At 46.7% G+C, this 22,252-nt stretch overlaps 1 protein-coding gene and 1 pseudogene across 6 annotated transcripts in view; one reads left to right on the plus strand and one right to left on the minus strand.

The window, feature by feature from the left end:
- DOCK11 (dedicator of cytokinesis 11) overlaps positions 1-22,252 on the plus strand; it is a 144,138-nt gene that overhangs the window by 114,945 nt on the left and 6,941 nt on the right. For 4 of the 6 annotated variants that reach the window (XM_077922589.1, XM_077922587.1, XM_028714181.2 and 1 more), the window contains 11 exons: positions 92-274; positions 1,311-1,424; positions 3,880-4,095; positions 4,189-4,246; positions 9,518-9,624; positions 10,095-10,217; positions 12,982-13,095; positions 13,899-14,045; positions 15,119-15,329; positions 15,839-16,029; positions 20,582-20,682. In XM_077922589.1, the coding sequence (XP_077778715.1) occupies positions 92-274; positions 1,311-1,424; positions 3,880-4,095; positions 4,189-4,246; positions 9,518-9,624; positions 10,095-10,217; positions 12,982-13,095; positions 13,899-14,045; positions 15,119-15,329; positions 15,839-16,029; positions 20,582-20,682 (1,565 nt within the window). Of the gene's footprint in view, positions 1-91; positions 275-1,310; positions 1,425-3,879; positions 4,096-4,188; positions 4,247-4,768; positions 6,237-9,517; positions 9,625-10,094; positions 10,218-12,981; positions 13,096-13,898; positions 14,046-15,118; positions 15,362-15,838; positions 16,030-20,581; positions 20,683-22,252 lie in introns of those variants that run through there. The other 2 variants (XR_013391387.1, XM_077922590.1) reach the window with 2 other exon arrangements.
- Positions 7,271-8,827, minus strand: LOC144326201 (uncharacterized; annotated as a pseudogene).

The raw sequence follows: 22,252 nt of genomic DNA on the forward strand, positions 1-22,252 counted from the left end.
TGTCATGCTTTTTAAGAAGGGAACGTTGTTCTTCTTGCTGCCCTGCCTCTGCCCTGCCTTTAACCTCTGCCTGACCTTCCACCCCATCCAGTTCCCCTCGGCCTTCTTCAAGGGGAGAGTCAACATGTGTGCCGCCTTCTGCTACGAGGTCCTCAAGTGCTGCACATCCAAGCTCAGCTCAACCCGTAATGAGGCCTCTGCCCTCCTCTACCTCCTCATGAGAAATAACTTTGAGTTCACTAAGCGGAAAACTTTTCTAAGAACCCACCTCCAGGTTAGTGAAAGGGGAAGTCTTGGCAGGGCGTGGGTGGAGGGGGTGTTGAGGGGCGAAGGCAGGCGAGCTGAGCTGAATGCAGGATCTGGCACATGGGGCCAGCATTGCATGCAAAGAGCTCAGCTCCCTTCCAGGTTTGTTTATGCGACTTTATGTTAACTGTTTCGCTCCCACAGAGGCACATGGAGGTTTCATATATATTTCCCCTGTGTGTGGTGAGTTCTTCAAAAAACGAAAAGGCAGGGTATGGAATAGGCTCATGTGAAATATTTTAATGCAGTTCAAACACATGAATCATTCTGCTGTTCTTGTAAATTAAATCTCCAGAGTAAAAAGTTGTGAATGTGCTAGAAGGGTGTTCTGGGAGTGGGCACGTTTATTTATTATTCCATCCCCTCCGAGGAATTCTGAGCAACGTACATCATTTGACAGGCCCCTCCCACTTTTGATGCTCACAGAAACACTGCCAGGAAGGCTGAGAGAGAGAGATGGCACAAGCCCACCCACAACCTTCATGCCTGAGTGGGGATTTGAAGCCAGGTCTTCTCCCCGCTAATCCAGAACTCTAGCCAGTAAATCACACTGGCTCCCAGCTGCACAAGGCACCATTTTTGCAATGTCCCTTGATCAGAAGGAGGCCAATCTAAAATGATGATACATCCAGAGGTAATAACAAGCAGCCTTCTCCAAGAGTAGATGTGCCTCCTCCCCCTCATCTGGAGTTATTCATTCCTGAAACAGAAACCCAGGGGAACCATCTGCCCCTACCAGGCACAAACTGGAAGGAGCTTGTCTCAGAGCATCATCCTGTGCAGAGCTGCAGCGGGCACCCTCCCCTATGTGAGCAGCCAGTTTGCTCACAGGAGGTTCTCATTTAAGTGGTCATTTTCTTGCAATGTTCAGTTTAGGGACTACCATCCTGGGGGAAACTTGGTTGTGCGTGTGCAAAATTGGCATTCCTTTGATTTCCAGTTGACTGGTGTGGGTTTTCCAGCCTGTATAAGTCTGAAAACAAAGCCTTCTGCTTCTTCAATAGATCATTATTGCGGTAAGCCAGCTGATAGCTGATGTGGCACTTAGCGGAGGGTCAAGGTTCCAAGAATCGCTCTCAATTATCAATAACTTTGCCAACAGTGACCGGCCAGTGAAGGTAAGTTTGATTCAACGAATCAAAAAGAAGAGAGAGGCCAGGCCAACAGGAACATAAAAAGCTATATGCCAAGTCAGACAAGTGGCCTATCAAGTTCCATACCCTGACTGGCAGCCGCTCTCCAGGGTTTCAGGCAGGGGACATTCCCAACCCTACCTTGGAATGCATTGGGGACATTGGGCATGCAAAGCAGATGCATATTTATCCTGCTTATGAATGGTTGGAAAGAACCCCAGCTGAAGTCCATGGCGTGAAGGAAAAGATCCAGGAGTACAAGTCCAGCAAAGGATGGGACAGGTGAGGGGGTAACAGTGGCACAGGAAACTCAGCCCCCTGACTGACAGCTTTACATGCATTTGCCTCTGCAACCAAACATCCTGCGGATACTTTCTCAAGTTCTCCTTTCTCTGGACTTATTTTTAATGGCACTGCAAAATATCACATCTGGATCTCATCTAAAACTGAGCCATATTTTTTTTTTTTTTTGGAAGTTCTGGCTCAGGGTTGGGGGTATGGATTCATGAAACCTACAACCACACCTCACCTTGTTCATTCCCACACCAATTGATGACATCAGTCATCTTATTTTGTTGGGGAGGGGAGGTGTCCCTAGTTGCTGACAGACATCATTTTCTTCATTGCCACCAACACCACACAAAACTCTAGAGTGGGGGTGGGAAGCACTACCTTCACTCTGGGTTGGCTTTGTGACAATTCTGTTTAGTCATGAAGCCAAATCAGAGTGAGGGCTAAGGTTTTCAGTCTGGGGTGGTGGGCAAGAATGACACTGATTACCAACCACCAGCAGCATATCAACTGCAAGTAAGTTCACCCCACAATTCACCCCTGTTTATGCCTCCCCAGGTTGCCAAAACAGCCTCCTAGCTTTGCACCCTGCACACAGGTAGTGAAACTGCAGGGTGGTGGGGTGCTTTTGGCTCATCCCTGAAAACGTGTATAATTTAAAACATCCAAAAGCAGTTACCTTTAAAAGCATGCTAAAAGCAATTACAATTAAAGCATTCTTCCATCCAGTGATTTTGAGGTTGCTAGGAAAAGTGTTCTTCAGCCACGAAGTGCTTTGAAGTTTGATAACAGTGGAGGGAGGCACACCTCACTAGGATGGAATTTCACAACCGGGGAGCCATCACCTTTTGAAGAACAGGTGTGGGGGCTTCCCATTTTGATGGGACTGGTTAATTTTCCTCAGCCCTGCGGTCACCTCTCCCTCCCCTGCAAAAAACTCTGCTGTTAGTTCCACATAATGGGGGGTGGGGGGTGCAAGTAGGTAGACTAATACCAGCTTGGGAGGAGGGGTGCAGTTTAGATGAGGAAGCTGCAAAGAGGGGTAAACATCTCCCTGTTGCGCAGATCTGGCATGAGGCGGCGGGGGGGGGGGGTGTGGCACTGCTGCTTTTACATTGAGATAAACTCTTCTGGAAGTTGGGAGATCTCTTGTTTGGGGCAGCAGTGCTTCCAAATACCAGCCGCTGAAAACAGCAGAAGGGGAGAAGGCACTTGTGCTTGAATCCTGCCATTGGCCTGATCCAGCAGGCTCTTCTTATGTTCTTATCTGACCCTAGAGGCTTCTCCAGACAACCTATTTAGAGTTCAATTACCCTGGTTCGCTTGTGCAAAGCTTATGCGGCAGCTGATTAGGGAGGGGTGCCATACCTCTGTGATAGAGCATCTGCTTTGCATGCAGAAGATTCCAGGTTCAATCCTTGATGACATCTCCAGGTAGGGATGTGAGAGACTTCTGCCTGAAACCCTGGACTGCTGCTGCCAGTCTGTGCAGACGATACTGAGCTAGCTGGATCCAGGGTCTGATTCAGTATGAAGCAGCTTCCTGTATTCTTAAACCATGCACTTTATTGAGCACTAATTCTTAATGGTTTATGGGGCGATTATGGCCACAAGTATTCATTGTGCATTCATCCTGATCTGCTTGTGAGGAGTTTACACATCTTCCTGTTAGGAATTAATTTAGCTCAAGCTTTTATATCATAGAATTGTAGAGTTGGAGAAGACCCCGAGGGTCCTCTAGTTTAACCCCCTGCAAGGCAGGAATCTCAGCTCAAGCATCCATGACAGATGGCCATCCAGCCTCTGCTTAGAAACCTCCAAGGAAGGAGAGTCCACAGCTGCACAAAGGAGACTGTTCTTTGTATTTCCCCATCACTTTCCAAACTGCAAAATGTCTCTGTGTTTTGGGGTTTTTTAAGTGAGAGTGTTGTGCTCGGGAGCCATTCATCCATTTCAGATGCATAAACAAAAGTTAATAAGAGCCTCTGCTGTGCCTGGCCATTGGCCAATCTAGTCCAGCATCTAATTTTCACAGTGGCCAACAAGAAGTTCCAGAATGTGCTTGAATCCCACAAACACAGTAAAGAGGCACCCCCAGCCCCCCGCTTCACATCTGCCTTCACCCTGACTCTTGGCTTTTTCATGTCAGTCGACGTCTTTTCCGTCTGAAGTGAAAGACCTGACCAAGAGGATCCGGACAGTGCTGATGGCCACAGCTCAGATGAAGGAGCATGAGAAGGACCCTGAGATGCTGGTTGACCTGCAATACAGTTTGGCCAAGTCCTACGCCAGCACACCAGAGCTGAGGAAGACCTGGCTGGACAGCATGGCCAAGATCCACTTCAAGAACGGAGATTTCTCCGAGGTAATTCATTGCTTTGCCTGGCCCTGGGCTGCCTGGATGAGACATGTGGGGCTGGGGGTTATTCATGGCACTAAACTCTGCATTGTTTTGCAGGCAGCCATGTGTTACATTCACATTGCAGCTTTGGTGGCAGAGTTCCTTCATCGAAAAAGTAAGTGTTTTTGAAGAAGTTTCAAGTGTGCAGAACTTCGGAAGGTTTGTTTCGTGCTGCAGGGCAATTGCAGTTGCGTTGTGGAGTGTGGGCTCGTTTCTGCAGTTCTTGCATCATCTTGAAGCTGGCACACCATCCTGTGTTTTCTTTGTTTTGTAATGGATTGCTTTTGGATTCTGCTGACTTCGAGCCAGAGTCATTCCCACAATGGAGGAAGTTAGAGCCCAGGGGGATCTGGACCTGCCTGAGGGAGGGAGCAAAGTGGCAGCAGAGGCTGAGCTGAACCTTGGGTGGGTGAGGTTATGACGCTGTAGCTACATAGTCTTATAGCCTGGGTAGCCATCCATCAGGGATTGTTTGATTCCTGCATGGCAGGGGGCTGGACTAGGTGTGTCCCTCCCAACTCCACAATTATATTCTTCTATCCTCCACCCCTAACCTTATAGGGCTGCAGCACCAGCCCCTCAGCAGTAGAAATTCAGCAATTTAGCAACTGCTAAATTGTAACTTCGCTTCTTGCAGGGAGGGAACCAGGCAGAGGGCCTTCTTGGTATTGGTGCCTGCCCTGTGGAACGCCCTCCCATCAGATGTCAAAGAGATGAACATCTGAAGGCAGCCCTCTTTAGGGAAGCTTTTAATGTTTAATAGGTTATTGTATTTTAGTGTTCTGTTGGAAGCCGCCCAGAGGGGCTGGGGAAACCCAGCCAGATGGGCGGGGTACAAGTTGTTGTTGTTGTTGTTGTTGTTGTTGTTGTTGTTATTATTTTATTATTTTATTATTATTTCAGTCCCATGATGAGGCCTGAATCCTGATTGGAAGGTATCCAAATGGTTCGCATTCTCCAGGCATGCTTGGAGTTGTTCAGCAACATAGTGGGTGGTACTGAGTTAGGTTTTCCTCAGAATAGACCCACTGAAATTAATGAAGTTAGGTTCATTAATTTCAATGGGTCTACAATGAAGGAAAGTGAGTTGACTAAGACCCAGTATTTTTTGGAAAATGTACATGACATTTCTGTCATCACCTGATGCCTTCACTTTGTGAATACAGTTCTCTGTCCTCACACACACTTGTACTGGAGAAATGCATAAGTATGTGCCATTTATTTATTGTTAAAAAGAGAAGTGGGACCCTTGCCAACCTTGTTGTGGATTTGGACTAGAATAAGGAACAAGCGCATGTGGTTTGCGGTTCATTGCTGCACTGGATTAAAATGGACTTTCCAGGGACCATTCCACCTCGCAATGTCAGAAATTAAATTCATGACTGTAGTACTTCATAGAAGGCAAACAATGGTTTCTGCAAAACTGAACCTGACTCTTTAGTCCCGGGCGTGAGGAGGGAGAAAGGGGCTTCTACAGGCATAATACTCATAATAATAATAAACAACTTTTATTTATATCCCGCCCTCCCCGGCAGAAGTCAGGCTCAGGGCAGTTAACATCAAATATATAACATTAGTATAAAATCAAACAATATTTAAATGACAGGTCAAAATCAAATTAAAGTCTAAGTAGATGGCTTTCCGCAGGGTTAGGGTTGGGAACAGTAAGTGCTCATCGGCCCAACTGTTTACGCTGGTCTTATATGGGCCTGTGAGAATGCTGGGAGGCCTTTTTCATATTAGTTCTTATAAAAAAAGAAAAGGGGAGTCAGGCTGAGCCCTGACCAAAGGCCAGGCGGAACAACCCCGTCTTGCAGGCCCTGCGGAAAGATGTCAAATCCCACAGGGCCCTGATCTCTTGTGGCAGAGCGTTCCACCAGGCCAGGGCCAAGGCTGAAAAGCCCCTGGCCCTGGTTGAGGCCAGCCTAATCTCTCTGAGCCCCGGGATCTTCAAGGTGTTATTATTTGTAGACCGTAAGGTCCTCCATGGGACATACCGGGAGAGGCGGTCCCGTAGGTACGAGGGTCCTAGGCCATATAGGGCTTTAAAGGTCAAAACCAGCACCTTAAACCTGACCCTGTACTCCACCGGGAGCCAGTGCAGCTGGTATGTGAGCCCATGGCGAAGACCCCGAAAGGAGTCTCGCCGTGGCATTCTGCACCTGCCGGAGTTTCTGGGTCAGCTTAAAGGCAACTCCACATAGAGTGAGTTACAGTAATCAAGCCTGGAGGTGACCATCGCATGGATCACAGTGGTGAGATCAGGGCGAAAGAGGTAAGGGACCAACTGCTTAGCATGGTGGAGATGGAAAAATGCCGCCTTTGTTGTGGCTGCAACCTACGCCTCCATGGAAAGGGAGGCGTCGAGGATTACACCCAAACTCTTGACAAAAGACGCTGGCACTAATTGCGCCCCCGCAAGAGATGGGAGTTGGCCCCCCAACCCCATATTGTCCCAACCCAGCCAAAGGACCTCTGTCTTCGAAGGATTTAGCTTCAATCGGCTCGCATGCAACCATCCAGCCACAGCTTCCAGACATCTGACCAGTGTGTCTGGGGCCGAGTCAGGTCGGCCGCCCATCAACAGATAGAGTTGGGTGTCATCAGCATACTGATGGCAGCCCAGACCAAAGCTCCGGACAAGCTGGGCGACGGGGTTCATAAAGATATTTAAAAGCATCAGAGAGAGAATTGCGCCCTGCGGGACTCCACACACCAAGGAGTGGTGCAACAACAGCTCCTCCCCTAACACCACCCTCTGTCCCCGACCAGAAAGGAAAGAGCGCAGCCATTGTAAGACTGTGCCCTGAATCCCCACGTCGGCAAGGCGGTGGTCCAGGAGTTCGTGATCGACCATGTTGAAGGCTGCTGACAAGTCTAAAAGGATCAGCAGCCCCGACCCGCCTCAAACCAACTGCCTACGGAGATCATCTGTTAGGGCGACCAAAGCTGTCTTGGTCCCATGACCAGCACGGAAGCCGGACTGGAATAGATCCAAGGCCAATTTTTCATCCAGAAATCCACCAAGCTGTTCAGCAACCACTCTCTCAATCACCTTACCCAGATATGGAAGATTCAAAACTGGGCGGTAATTGGATATATCTAAAGGATCTAATGATGTTTTCTTTAAGAGCGGACGCACCACTGCCTCCTTCAGCTCCCCTGGGAATGTCCCCATGCCAAGGGACAAATTAATGATGTCACCCAGGGGGGCCTACACCTCATCTGGACAAGCTCTAATCAGCCAGGATGGGCACAGGTCAAGAGGACAGGTGGTGGGCTTTCCAGCTCGGAGGAGTCTGTCCACATTGGCTGGGAGTATCCGATGTGGACGTGGTCCAATACTGGCTCCGAAACAGTCGAGGGGCCTCCAGTTCTGTTATTGTATCCAAATTGGCAGGGAGGTCACGGAGGAGCAACAAAACTTTCTCCGCGAAAAAGCTCGCAAATGCCTCACAGCTGTGTGTCAGATTCATATTTAAATCTGGCCTTCCAGATACCCAATTATACTAGAGACCCAATTATACTAAAAGGTTGTGCCGGGTGAGAGCTAGCGGATGCAATGGAAGCTGCGAAGTAAGATTTCTTAGCAGCTTTCATAGCCATCTCATAGGCTTTCATAAGCGTCCTATATGATGTTCTTGACACACTGTCGCAGGCTCCCTGCCATACTCACTCTAGCCGTCTGAGGTCCTGCTTCATTTTCCGGAGCTCCTCAGTGAACCAGGGGGCCCGGTTTCTGTGGGGTCGCAGAGGGCGCTTAGGTGCAATCTCATTGATGGCTGCCAGGAGCTGGGTATTCTAACCCTCAACAAGCTCACCCAATGAGCCGCCAGGGGGAGCAGGGTCCCACAAGGCCTGATGGAATCTATCAGGGTCCCTCAGCCTCTGCGGGCGAGCCCAAATAGGCTCGCCACCTAAGCAGGGTGGGGGTGGAAAGTCAATCCTGGCTTTCAGAGCGTAGTGATCAGACAATGGCACCTCCACGAAGGGGGCCATGATCACTTCTACACCTGCTCCAAGGACCAAATCCAGCGTGTGGCCTGCTTGATGTGTGGGGCCCGAAACAAACTGGGAGAGCCCTAGTGTTGCCATGGAAGACACCAGGTCCAGAGCCTGTGAGGAGGGGGTAGCATCAGCATGGACGTTGAAGTCCCCCAGTACCAGTAGGTTAGGGAACTCCAAGGCCCAGCCGGCAATCACCTCCAGCAGGGTGGCTGCCAGTGCACTAGGTGGCCGGTACACCAGCCAGACAGCCAAGCTCATCTCGGTGCCCTACACCAGGCCAACACATTCAATGCCGGGGATCGATGGTGATGGCAGAGCCCTGAAAGAGCAATCTTCCTGGATTAACAATGCCACCCCTCCCCCCCCCCGACCCACAGTCCGCAACTGGTGGAGGACGGAGAAACACTAGGAGTAGGGATCAGTCCTGGGTTCCAAATGCACCCCTCTAGTCTTGCCCTCCTCAGCCTTCACCAGCCTTACTTCATACGCAGTCCCATGCAAAATTGGGTGTATTTGCCAGGCTGAGATGTGCCCTTGGGTAAGGTGATTGAGAGAGCGCTTGCTGAACAGCTTGGTGGATTTCTGGATGAAAAATCGGCCTTGGTCATGGGAACAAGACAGCTTTGGTCACCCTAACAGATGATCTCCGTAGGCAGTTGGATTGAGGCTTGTCAGGAGCCTTCGACATGGTCAATCACGAACTTTTGGACCACCACCTTGCCAACATGGGGATTCAGGACACAGTTTTACAATGGCTGCGCTCTTTCCTTTCTGGTTGTGGACAGCAGAACTTGCAGGCTTAACACACAGAATAAGAGAGCAAGAAGAACCTATATTTAAAGGAGAGAGGTAAATATTTATTGAATATATGGAAAATTATTGTACACAGCTGAAAACTCTGGCACCATTAAGATAAATTCAACAGAGTAAACAATATTGGATTGATGTAAAAGTGGGGAATTGATTTGAATGGCCATATAGTAGTAAAATATGCAGGAATGTACGATATGTAATATGAATCATGGAGGGAGAAGAAGGGAAGTCATTGGATATTTTAAAGTTTGTAAAATGTTTATTTTGAAATGTAGAAAAGAGATTTTTGCAGGATTTCATATGGTTGTAAATTGTACTTCATTGTTCCTGGCTTGTAAGCTGCTTTAAGAGGCATTTTTTCTTGAAAAGCAGTGGGAATATTTATTAAAGTAAATAAATGAAACAATGAGCAAATCATGCACGAGACAGCTAGATTCCATGCCCTGCAATGCAGACACACAGACAGCAGTCAATGCTAGTGACGCCAGGGGCAGGTAAAATGTGAGATGCATAATCTCCATGTGGTTTGTTCCCTTCCCACTGATCTTTCTCCTTCTGACTGTAGAACTATTTCCAGCTGGATGCTCATCTTTCAAGAAAATTACACCTAATATTGATGAAGAGGGGGCGATGAAAGAAGACGCGGGGATGATGGACGTTCATTACAGTGAAGTAAGGCAGGCTATTGTACACTGACAGCAGAGTGTGTGTGCAGTTTTCATGAAGACTCCAGCATGCAGGGTGGGAGATTTATATTTGTCCTAGTGAGAGACCCCCTGTCCCGCCCCCGCCTCCGATGATAATTGTAAGATTGGAGGGAGGCTGTTATTGGGTTAAGGTTAAGGTTTACAAACACACCACACATTTACTGTGGTCTCAGTGAAAATTGTCATTATCTGCCTGCTATATTTTTAATAGTAAAAAACAACAACTGGATGTGCTGGGTGGTGATCGCACTATTCGAATAACATCTGGTTGTGCTCTTAGGATGGAACCGTTCCAAACAGTCATCTGATCTTGGTCTGCATTTTCTGCTGTGTTGATTTCTGTCCCTTCAGAAAAAGCACGATGATCCCAGCAACTTTCCCCTTGTTTAATCTTTTTTAAAAAAAAAAAAAAATTAAATAAAATTCTTCCTTCAGGAGGTCCTGGTAGAGCTATTGGAGCAGTGTGTTGATGGCTTGTGGAAAGCAGAGCGTTATGAAACCATCTCGGAGATTTCGAAGCTGATCATTCCAATCTATGAGAAACGACGCGAGTTTGAGGTACTGGCTCACAACACAATCCTATATGCACATCTGTTGAGAAGTAAGCTCCATTAAGTTCAGCAGAAATTTGCCTCAGGTCAGTGGACAGCCTTCACCAATCAGGTGCCCACCAGATGTTTGATGGGCTGCAGTTCCCATTCGCTCTGGCCACAGAGGCTGTTGGCTGGGGTTGGAGGGAGTTGTCCCCTTGGAACATCTGGACAGCATCAGGAGGGAAGGCATGGAATCCAAATCAGCCTTTCATTATAGCAGCCTTCCATACAGGGGATGACCACCAAAACTGTGACTTAAGGCTCATAGCTAACTTCATGCGGACTGAGAAGCTTAACACGTGACAGCATCCCTGCTGCGCCCTGGAACCTGTGCCATGTGGGGAGGAGAGTTCCTGGCCAAGCAGAGTGTACCCCATGCCCACGTTTAGACCCTGCTGCAGTCACCAGGTGAAATAGATATTTTATCCCAGCTGCCTTTCATCAAATAGCCTAAAAATTCCCTTAGTGCCTCCTGACATCTCTCAAGGAAGTACAGAACTTGGCACTAGGCATAGCATGGTATGTTAAAGGAGACTCCAATTTTTTAAATTAAGATTTAAAAGTTCCTTAAAAAGATAAAAAGTGGTTCTTAGGAAAAATGTATAGATGCAAGAAACCTTACAGGCCCGCAAAAACATCCTCTCAACTTGAAGCAGAAGCAGAAATAAGGAAAGAGTTAAATTCCGTCCACTCTGCTTGAAAATAAAAAGGTCCCTTACCTTTTATACTGAGCTTGTACTGAGCAAGCTTTCAGGTCTTCAAGACCTGATCTTCAGGCTCAGTAATAACAACACTTAACATTTGTGTTGTGCTTCCAACTGCAAAAAGCACTTCAAATGCAATATCTTGTAATCCTCACAACAACCCTGTGTCAGGCTTCCTCAACCTCGGCCCTCCAGATGTTTTGAAACTACAATTCCTATCATCCCTGACCACTGGTCCTGCTAGCTTGGGATCATGGGAGTTGTAGGCCAAAAACATCTGGAGGGCCGAGGTTGAGGAAGCCTGCTGTAAGTGGTACTATCCCCTCTATTGCAAAGCAAAGTTGTGGGAGATTGAGGGTAAGGAAGGGCAGCATGCCCAAGGCTACCTGATGAGTTCATGGCAGAGGTGAAATCTGAGCTAAGGAGGGAGGAACAAAGAAGTTCAAAATGTTGGCAGTTTTTAGGCTTGCCTTTACATTGAAGAGTGCAGGAGAAGAGCCCTTCTGGATCAGACCATGGCATATCTAGTCCAGCATCCTGTTCTCACAGTGGCCAGCCAGATCCCTGTGGGAAACCAGCAAGCCGGACCCGAGTGCAAGAGCATCTGATACTCAGAGGCACAAAGGCCTCTGACAGTGAAGGGAGAGCTTAGCCACCAAGGCTAGTAGCTGCTGATAGCCTATTCCTCCATGAATCTGTCTGGTCCTCTTTTATAGCCATCCCAATGGGTAGCCATCCCTGCCTCCTGTGGCAGCTGTGTGAAGGCTTTCCTTTGCAATATTCAACTGCTTAGTAATATTCAACTGCTTGCTACCTTTATTTGGGTGGTTTTTTTAAATGAACCTCTCTGTGTTTTTAATATCAATTCAGAGACAAAAACGAGAAGCTATAGCAACAACACGAAAAGAATCAGCAGTGAAAGATTGTTCTTTTCCTTAAAAAAAGAAAAGACTTTTCTTGATACATATTTTAGGTTAACAACAACAACAACAACAAACAAGACACATATAACATAACTCGACTATAAATTTAATTCCAGTGCTGCTTGGGGATGCACAAAAAAAGGAAAGTCCCAAACAATCATGGAGAATAATAATAATAATAATAATAATAATAATAATAATAATAATAATAATAATATATTTTATTTATATCCCGCCCTCCCCAGCCGAAGCCGGGCTCAGGGCGGCTAACAACAGAAGATTTAGAAACAGCAATATGGAAGGTCCGCAGAGATAATTTATGAAATTTAATTTATAGGTCAAAAAGTTTAAGTATAATACCTGTCCATAAAGTGCAATGAAAATCTGGGGGAAGGGCTATTCCCTGTTGTCACAAAACAAATTCAGCAAACAAATCCAGACATTCTAAAAACAATTATAATTAAAACATCTCAAACCAATTCAAGCTTAAAGATCCTAGAAACTGTTGAAGTTAAAAATATTCTTCCATCCGATGATCTTAGGGTTGCCATGTATGTTATTATTCAGCCTCCACATATCTAAGTAAACAGGGATGTATTCAAAATCCTCGTGAAAGTTACTAATGATGGTGACAGGTGCACCTCACTAGGGAGGGCATTCCACAACTGTGGAACCACCAAAGAAAAGGCCCTGTCATGGATCAGTGCCAACCGGGCAGTCCCCAGTGTCCAAGAATGATAAAATCAATGCTGGAGACCAAACGCTGAAGACCAGGAGGGGTAAACAGCCGAGCAATTGCTTCAGGGTTTGTGCGGTGTGTGTACACACTTACTCATTCTTCCCCATTTGTCAAACAACTGGGAGAAAGGTCAAATCCCAAGCTCTGCTCATGATGCAGAAACAGCCCCAACTCTGAGCCAGTGGTGCACAGCCATCCTCAACTCTCCAGTGAAAGTATCACAAGTAAATCTTTGATGGCAAAGCACAGCTCCTTGGGTTGGTTCTCAGCCCCACAACAAAGTTTGCAGATGGTGATAAGCAGGCTTTGAGCTTCAGCAGGGCTTGAACCATTTGGCCAATTCTGTTTTTGCTTCGTCTCCAGAAACTTACGCAAGTGTACAGAACACTTCACGGCGCTTACACTAAAATCCTGGAAGTGATGCAGACTAAAAAAAGGCTGCTGGGCACTTATTTCCGAGTTGCTTTTTATGGACAGGTAAGTGTCTCAGTCGCTTGGGGAGTCGCTCAGTGGCAGAGCATCTGCTTTGGTTGCAGAAGGTCCCAGGTCCAGTCCCCAACCACATCTCCACAGAGGGCTTGCTGCTGGAGAGCTGCTGCCGGTCAATGCAGAGATGGACCCTTGGTCTGACTGGTATAAAGCAGCTGCCTCCTATGTTCCCCAGACTGACAGCTGACACGATCAGCACCAAAAGCCTTGATCTTGAGTGGCCTTTGCAAACTAGTCTTTTTCCCCTCTGCATTAGAAATCGCAAAAATTATTTTTAGAAATTACCTTGCTGTCCACAGGCACAAGTGAGTGGTGTAGCTATGCTTGGCAAAGGAAATTAAAACCTGTGTTCAGAATGCAACATTTACATCTGGACAAGCTGCTTTCTATAACCTTTATAAATCATGTGGATTGGGGAAATTTGCACCACTTTTGCACACTTTTGCTTGCTGCTTTGCATAATTTATTCTGGTTTTGTCTAGTTATAAGATGGGAAAGGGAGCTAAATCCTCTCTATTTTCCCACTCACTCTTACTAATCTACTCCTTTAACATCTGTTATTCCAGTAGGCGTTGGCCGCGCACTCGCAAGCATGAGGACTAGGAACTTGTTTTAGGAAAGGAGAATCTAGGAAAGCTAAATTCTGCACCCAGCACTACATTCATCACTTGCTATGCACTCCCATGGAATGCAATTCTGAGCATAGGGTAGATGTTTGATTTGTAGTCACTGCGACCATTTTTAAATTCCTTCCAATCATGTTGTTTGTTGTGCATTTCTGATCAACAAAGGCTTTCTTTGAAGAAGAGGATGGCAAGGAATACATCTACAAAGAGCCTAAGCTAACAGGTCTATCAGAGATCTCCTTCCGCCTGCTGAAACTTTATGGGGACAAATTTGGAGCAGAGAATGTCAAAATCATCCAGGACTCAAATAAGGTGACACAGAAATGCTTGCAGTCCTCCCCTCTCTTGGCAGTGCCCACCCTCAGACAATGTAAAAGTAAAGGTACCCCTGACCATTAGGTCCAGTCGCAGACGACTCTGGGGTTGCGGCGCTCATCTCGCTTTATTGGCCGAGGGAGCAGGCATACAGCTTCTGGGTCATGTGGCCAGCATGGCTAAGCCACTTCTGGCAAACCAGAGCAGCGCACGGAAACGCCGTTTACCTTCCGGCCAGAGCGGTACCTATTTATCTACTTGCACTTTGATGTGCTTTCGAACTGCTAGGTGGGCAGGAGCAGGGACCAAACAATGGGAGCTCACCCCGTCACGGGGATTCGAACTGCCGACTTTCCGATCAGCAAGCCCTAGGCTCTGTGGTTTAGACCACAGCGCCACCCGCCACCAATGTAGGAGCAGGCATTGCAGAAAGGAATAGAGATGTTGTTCTGAGATCTGCCTCTCACTTGTGATGGAGGGAGATAACAAACGGTGATCCATTTTTGTCAGGGAAAGGGTCTGCCCATGGAAAACTAATCAGAGAGCTTGAGGTAGGCAGCTCTTGCCTTGCTGGCTGCCTTGGAAGCATTTCTATACAGTTCTTGGCCGATTGGAAGGCTGGGCTAGGAAAAGCCAATTTTAGCCAGGGATGTCATCCAACAGCGATGCAGGAATAAACCTAAGACTGGGTACATTCATATGACAATTTATTCTGTTTGCACATTTCCCCAACAGTTGACTTCTGTCAGCATTATAATTCAGATTTCACATGACATAAAAGCCACTTCCAGAAATATACTGGAAGGCAGCATTCACATGAGAGTTTATTCCCTTTCCATGACATTTCCCAAATGGTTAAGTTCCACATGTTTGAGCTTTCACATGACATAAGTCACTTCTAGAAACAAGTGGGATATAGTGCAAATTTAGTACTCATTTTCTGCCACTGGAAGAAAAGCAGCAGGAGAGCAGCAGGTCATGTGGTTCTTAGATTATTGGTCCACGATCCCTGATTGTGGTGCAGAGCTAGGCTGGGCCTCTTTCCTTACTCGTTTTCTCGCTTTCTTCAGGTGAATGCCAAAGACCTGGACTCCAAGTATGCACACATTCAAGTGACTTATCTGAAGCCCTACTTTGATGAGAAAGAGCTCTCAGAGAGGAAGACAGATTTTGAAAGGAACCACAACATCAACCGATTTGTGTTCGAGACGCCATATACTTTGTCTGGGAAAAAACATGGGAGTGTGGAAGAGCAGTGCAAGAGGCGGACGATCCTTACCAGTGAGATTCGTCTTCTAAGATGCTGGGAAAGGGTACAGGCAGCAGGGAGAGAGGGCCATGCTATGTATGTCAACAAAACATGTTTTGATGGTGATTTATGCAGTCAGCTGCTTTTAATTCCCCATCATGAGAAGGAATGTGGGATCAAAAGATAACACCCATCTGAGTTTGCTTTTTCCCCTCCTCCTTCTTAATCCATTTTCCTTTCATGCCATGTGTTTATAGATCACAAGCATGAGGGCAGGGACTGCCTTACCAGTGCATTTGTGAGTTGCCCTGGGAGCCTGGGGTTTTTTTTTTGTTTGGTTTTTTTGCACAAGAGCAGGAAAAAAAATGTTTTAGATAGATAAAAGAGGTTTTGAAAAGAATCTAATTAATTAGAACCTTGTGGGGCCATTCATGCAAGGAGTGTTTATCTAAAGCTAATGTCACAAGTTTGGGTATGTGGCTCTACCCACGCAGGACTCCTTCTGCACATGCCGCCATTCTTGTTTACTCTCCCCTTCCAGCAGCCAACTCCTTCCCCTATGTCAAAAAGAGGATTCCCGTCAGTCACGAGCACCAAGTCAATCTGAAGCCGATCGATGTGGCAACTGATGAAATCAAGGCCAAGGCGGCCGAGCTGCAGCAACTGTGTACTTCAGCAGCTGCTGACATGATCCAACTGCAGCTGAAGCTTCAAGGCTCCGTTTCAGTGCAGGTTGGTGGCTGGGCACACTATAAATCACCCCCCCCCATCATCATCATCAATTTATTCATCACCTTCAAACAACTATCACATCAGGGGTTGCTTTGCCACATGACTGTTGTAAGTCATTCTGACTTGCTTTTTGCCGGGGGGAGGGGGGAGTGACTGATAAATTTAAGAATAAAATAGTTAAACACACACATAAAAGAAACCCCAGCAAATTCATTTAAAATGAGACTGGAACCCTCATGACCTTGATTGAAACAGTGTGCTGGCTAGAGGCCAGTTTGCTTTTTCAGAAACCGTCAACTGACATCAGATCATTGGATGGAAGGTTTTTGAATTGCAATTGTTTTTAGAATGTTTTTAACTGTGATGGCATTTACAGGTTCATAAATTGCAATTGTTTTAAGAATGTCTTGATCTGTTTCAGAATGCTTTTGCTTTTCCGTTTGTTTCAACTTAGGTATCTGTTAGCAGCCCTGGGCCTTCTGTGCCAGTTGTAGGACCGGAGAAGGTTGATACTGTGGGAGGCAATCTTTTGGGTATTTGGGTGCTAGGCTGCTTAGGGCTTTGTACTAACGTGGTGGATTGATCCCAGTAGCTCACTGGCAGCCAGTGTCGTGCTCTCAAGATTCATGACATGTGGTCCTCTCTCCAGCCCAGCTGCCACATTCTGCACTAACTGCAGCCTCTGAAGTTTCCTTAGTGCACTATGTTCCTACAACAAACAGGCCTTTCCTGCTGTGATGCCAAAGAGGCGCACCTGTCACTGACAGCTTGTTGCTGCCAGACAAAGAGCACCTTGTCTGCCCAGGCATTTTAGACTTTAAGATTATTTATATTTTTCTAGTTTGCTGCTCCATTGTTTTCAGTTTTAATTTGTTTTGTCTGCTTTCTCATTATAATAATTTATCATCATCATCATCATCATTATTGCATATTTATTTATACCCTGCCTTTTTCCCTGACAGGGACTCAAGGCAGCTTACAGATAAAATAAGAACAGCTAAAAACATATTGGAGAGGGGAATCATTAAAAAACAACTAAACATTAATAGAATTAAAACTATATAAAAAGATCTATTAAAAGATCTATATATAAAAATAAAAGAGCTATTAAAAACATACAGATAATTGCAATAAAAACAGCATGGCACCAACCCTTTCATTAAAACCAGACAGTTCCCAAAAGCCAGCGGAAGGACAACAAGAAGGGAGCCCGTCTAACTTCTCTAGGGAGGACTTTCCAAAGTCTGGGAGCAGCCACCGAGAAGGCCCTCTCCCGCGTTCTTACCAAAGGGTCCCTTTTTACTGTTTTTAAATTACAGTTATCATGGTGCGAATTAAGCATTATTCACACCTTTGTATGTCGCCCTGGACTCCAGCGGCAAAGAGTGGCTAACAAACATTTTAAATAAATAAATGGCGCTTCCCTTGTTTTCCTGGGATCTTCTTTCCCACTATTGCAATTTTCTTTCTAAACTGCATGAGACAACAACCAGTTTTCCTGGCAAATGTTGCTCGATAAGGTGCTGTGTACCATAATGGCACCACATAAATAATGGTTTCCCTGGTAATAGACAAGGCACCCAGCCACTTTGGCATGATTGGGGCTGTGAGTATTTATGCACTGTTTGTGTTTGACTACCATTAGTGGCTTGGAAACATGGACATTTAAGTTAAGAGGTACAAAAGGAGTGAAGCTGTTATGTATGTTCTTTAGGAATGGTAAGGATGGACACTGCAATGGGAGTGACAGAAATACTGAGCAAGAAGATTCCACTAGCACAACAGTTGTGTAATATTAAAACTCAATCGTCCACTAGCTCAAGAGCCCTTGTACTAGCAGATAATGTTGGATCCCACCCAGCCTCAATAAAAATGGGCCTCTATCCAGTGTATAAAATTTCTTTAGTCCAAGTGTCGCTTATTATTCTAAACAGCCTGGCAGAAAAGATAGGGTCTCAGTTGATTCTATGTTGATTCCAACCAAAGCTTCAAGGGGAGGGTCCCCTCCTCCACTATGAGTCTATGACTCCAAGCCATACCTGAACAGTGGAATTCCAAGGCTCAGCTGGCTAGACCTGACAATCTTGTGTTCCACATCTTTGTTGTTGGCATCCATCTGTCTCAAGAGACAATGGAGGGCACCTCCAGGGGTGAAGTCAAACCACTGTATTAGCAAGACCAAAGTGACCTCCCCAGGATGCAAGCCTGTGCAGTGCATGTGAAGGTCCTAGTCAGCCCAGATGGCAAGACCCCTCCCTCTCAGCCTCACTGATATGGTCCAAAGGGAATCAGAGCAAGACGTTTGGCACCAGCTTGGCTGCAGGAGTTGCCAGAAGGAGGTGTGCAAGGCGCCATCCAACCCTCTTAGGGACTCCACTCTGGGTTTGTGTAGGGTTCACGTCTTAGCTATTTATTCTCCTGAAGATATCCTGCAGGGCAATAGAGGTTTAGGATCAGAGTTTTCCTTCTCCTAGATGGGATACTTCCCTGTCTTCACATGCATGGGAAGTTCCTAATTCACTGGGGGTTTGAGACCCCTTGCTACCCTCACCTGGTTTAGCCAGCCAGTCAAAGCCATTTCCCAGGGTGTGGCCGCTGTCTCATGCTGACAGCTTCTATGAGCCACAGGTGAGAGCTGAGTGCAGGGTGGGGACCAAAGGTGACAAACTTCCCAAGGAGTATGACATGTCCTCCACCAGAGGTACTACCCCATCCCTTAATACCCCATACACCCCACAAAAAATCTTTGTACCTTGTAGATTTTGCATTTATTATACAGCACTCACCTCTTATTTTCATCTGTCAAACTGGTCTGGTTTTCATCACTTGATCTAAGAGAGGGGCTGACAGTAAGCGGGTGTCCATGCCTCAGAGCAAGAGGGTTAGGCTCTGTGATCTCCTTACTCCCATCCAGACTTGAGTCTCTGTAGTTTGGAATTATTGCATTTCTTGTCTTCCTCTGCTGGGGGTGCCTTCACACAAGTGCGTGTTCCCAAATTACTTTTTGATGATGCCAGTTCATGTATTCAGCTGCTAGCTGGGATGCATTGTTTTCCATTCCACCCTGGATTTGTCATATGCAGCCCTTTTTCCGTTCCACTGCAATTCATTTTCCACCCAAAACTACAATCTTGCCGTCTGCTGCAGGGAAATTGTGTACTCTACCCCATTCATTTGAATGCAAAGGAGAAGCAAGGCAAAGAGCATTGGTAATATAATCAATTGCATATCATTTCCTAGCTAAAAGCAACAACAGCAGTGAATACTAATCATATTCACTGGCTTAATTTCTGTCCCAGACATGCAACATATGAGCAAACATTGGCAATTTTTGCTCCCTTTTCTGCCTTCCAACATCCCTAGGTGCCAGGCACCAATGGCCGGTTGATACAGGCACAGCCCCCAAGAATCATCAAGGTCAACCCCCTGCAGTGCAAGAATCTCAACCAAAGCATCCATGACAGGTGGCCATCTAACCTCTGCTGAAAAACCTCCAAGGAAGGAGAGTCCACAAGGGAATCTGTTCCACTGCCAAGCAGCTCTTATTGTCAGAAAGTTCTTTCTGATGTTTAACCAGAATCTCCTTTCTTGTAACTTGAAGCCATTGGTTCAAGTCCCACTTTCTGGAGCAGGAGAAAAGCTTGCTCCATCTTGCATAGGACAGGCCTTGAGATCACTGAAGATGGCTCTCATATCTCCTCTTAGTCTTCTCTTTTCCAGGCTAAATAGACCCAGCTCCCTCAATCATTCTCCATAAGTCTTGGTTTCCTGACCCTTGATCATCTTTGTCGCCCTCCTCTGCACACGTTCCAGCTTGTCAATATCCTTCTTAAATTGTGGTGCACAGAACTGGACATAATAGCATCCAGGGATGATGTTCCCTTCTGTGGGTGAATAACCTGTTGCAGATCTAGATAGATGGATAGAACTTCCATGTTACCTTGCATTGCCTTACAGTAAGTACAAATGCTTTTCTGGATGGAATCAGTTTCCACATTCAGTGCCCAGGCACCAAGGATACATGCATGAGTGATTGTACTTGGCATATGTGAATCAGAACAAGAGGCCATGAAAGTTTGGGAATCAATTTGTGAAGCATTCCATGCTTTTAACATGCATGGGGTGGGGGCATTTCTCTCATACCCTCCCACAATCATCACTGGAATTCTTAAGTATTCTGATTGACAGATGGAGGAGGATAGATAAAAGACGGTACTTGTTTACACAATGTGTAATAATTTATGGAAAGCAGTGTTACAAGATGTGTTGATTACCTCTCTTAGATTACTTTAAAAGGGGAAGTAGACAAATATGGAGGAAGAGGAGGGGGGCTTTATTTATTAGTGGTGATGGCAAAATGGAACCTCTGAATAACAGTGACAGAAGGAGGAAATGGCTGCTGCTGGCCACTGTGGGAGGAAGGAAGGCTGGACCAAAAGAACTTTTCGACGCAGAAGGGGTCCTCCTAGAATCTTCTCTGCTTTTTCTCTGAAATTTCTGATTTTTGTCTGAAATCTGTAGGAATTTAATTCTGTGTTTTAATTTTTCTTAGGTCAATGCTGGCCCACTAGCCTATGCACGGGCTTTCCTAGATGACAAGCACTCCAGCAAATATCCCAGCAAGAAGGTGAACGAACTGAAAGAAATGTTCAGGTAGTTATGTTTTATTTTAATCTATTATGTTTATTTCTCATCTGTGATGGGACCCAAGGAAGTGTGTAGGAGGGATCTCAAGCACACTCCCATCCAAGCACTGTCCAGACCCACATAGTTGGAGTGAGGTGACTGTCCCCTGTGCCTTCAAATGATACTTTGGAGCCCACCTAACAGACTTTCTATGAAACTGCAGGGGACAGAGTCCTTCCCACTACGCTGCTGGGAAGTGGGCATAATCCCAACATGCCAAGGGCCTTCTGTACTCTGCACACACAAAACAGAACCAAATCAAATGCAGGAACATGTACTTGTCTCTTCTATTTTTTTGTGGAGAAGGGTGTAGAGGGAAGTGGTGTTCCAAATCCCCCACCCCACCCGGAACATCCCCTTAACCTCCTGGGCTTCCTAGGATCCGAGGCTAATCTTTACACATTATGGAATGTGTAATTAGTTTTGTAAAATATAACAACAATGCAAAGATTCTCAGGATGTGGAATTTGTCCAAATGTCAGCACCATTGAGACACATTGCCCTGCATATCAATGCTTATTTCACTGCTTATTTGCCAACCTGGTGCCCTCCATATGTTTTGGAGTATAATCCCCATCAGCCCCAGCCAATGCATCCATAGGAAAAAAACAACAACATCCGGAGCGCACCAGGTTTGGAGAGGCTGACTTTGAACAGTATAACATTCTACAGTATAAGAGGCTAGATCTGGGGTCAGCAAACATTTTCATTAGGGGGGTCGGTCCACTGTCCCTCAGACCTTGTGGGGGGCTGGACTATATTTTGAAAAATATAAATACCTTGCAAGCCAGTCCCGCAGCTGCCACTGGACCTGGAGGAGGAACACACTCTGCACGCACTCAGGAACGCATCTCAGCACTGCCCGCTCACCAGCGTTGATGACGAGAAGCAGCCAATCCATCAGCCCACCCCTGCAGAGCTCCCAGGCGGCGTGCACCACACACTGTGGCCCGTTGTCCTAGTCCAGGTTGGCGGGCAGGCCGCACATGCAGAGCGCCGGGCAGGTGGCGCACAACTCACCCTCCAGCTGCCCCAGTGCGGCTGCCGAGTGCGCCACCAGCAGCAGCGACAAGCCAGGTGCAACAAGCTCCAGCTGAAGCCCCGCGACGCACCTGTCACAACGCCGCCCGCCTGCTGGCCTCTCTGTCCTCGCACAGTCGGCGAGGCTTCGGATTGCCAATCGGAAGCCTTGCCAGCGTCGCCGCCTGCCCAGAGGCGTCTGCAGCTTCGGATTGACTGCAGGAGCTTCCTACAGCCAATCCCAAGCCGTGCCATCATCACGGAAGTCAGTCCCCAGGTGGTGAGGCGCCTGTGGCTTCTTTTCAAGGAAATGCTGCGCTGCGCCACTTTAGCTCAGTCCGGGCACTGACTGAGTGGGCGGCAGGGTCCGCGGGCCAGATTTACGAGCCTGGTGGGCCTCATCCAGCCTGCTGGCCTTAGTTTGCCAACCCCTGAGCTAGATTTACATAATTGACTCCAAGGCAGTTTTCCTGAGAGCTGTGGGGAAGCAGTCTTTCTCCCTGAATTAAAAGTGGTG

This window comes from Podarcis muralis, chromosome Z, assembly GCF_964188315.1.
Source record: "Podarcis muralis chromosome Z, rPodMur119.hap1.1, whole genome shotgun sequence".
NCBI lineage: Eukaryota > Metazoa > Chordata > Lepidosauria > Squamata > Lacertidae > Podarcis > Podarcis muralis.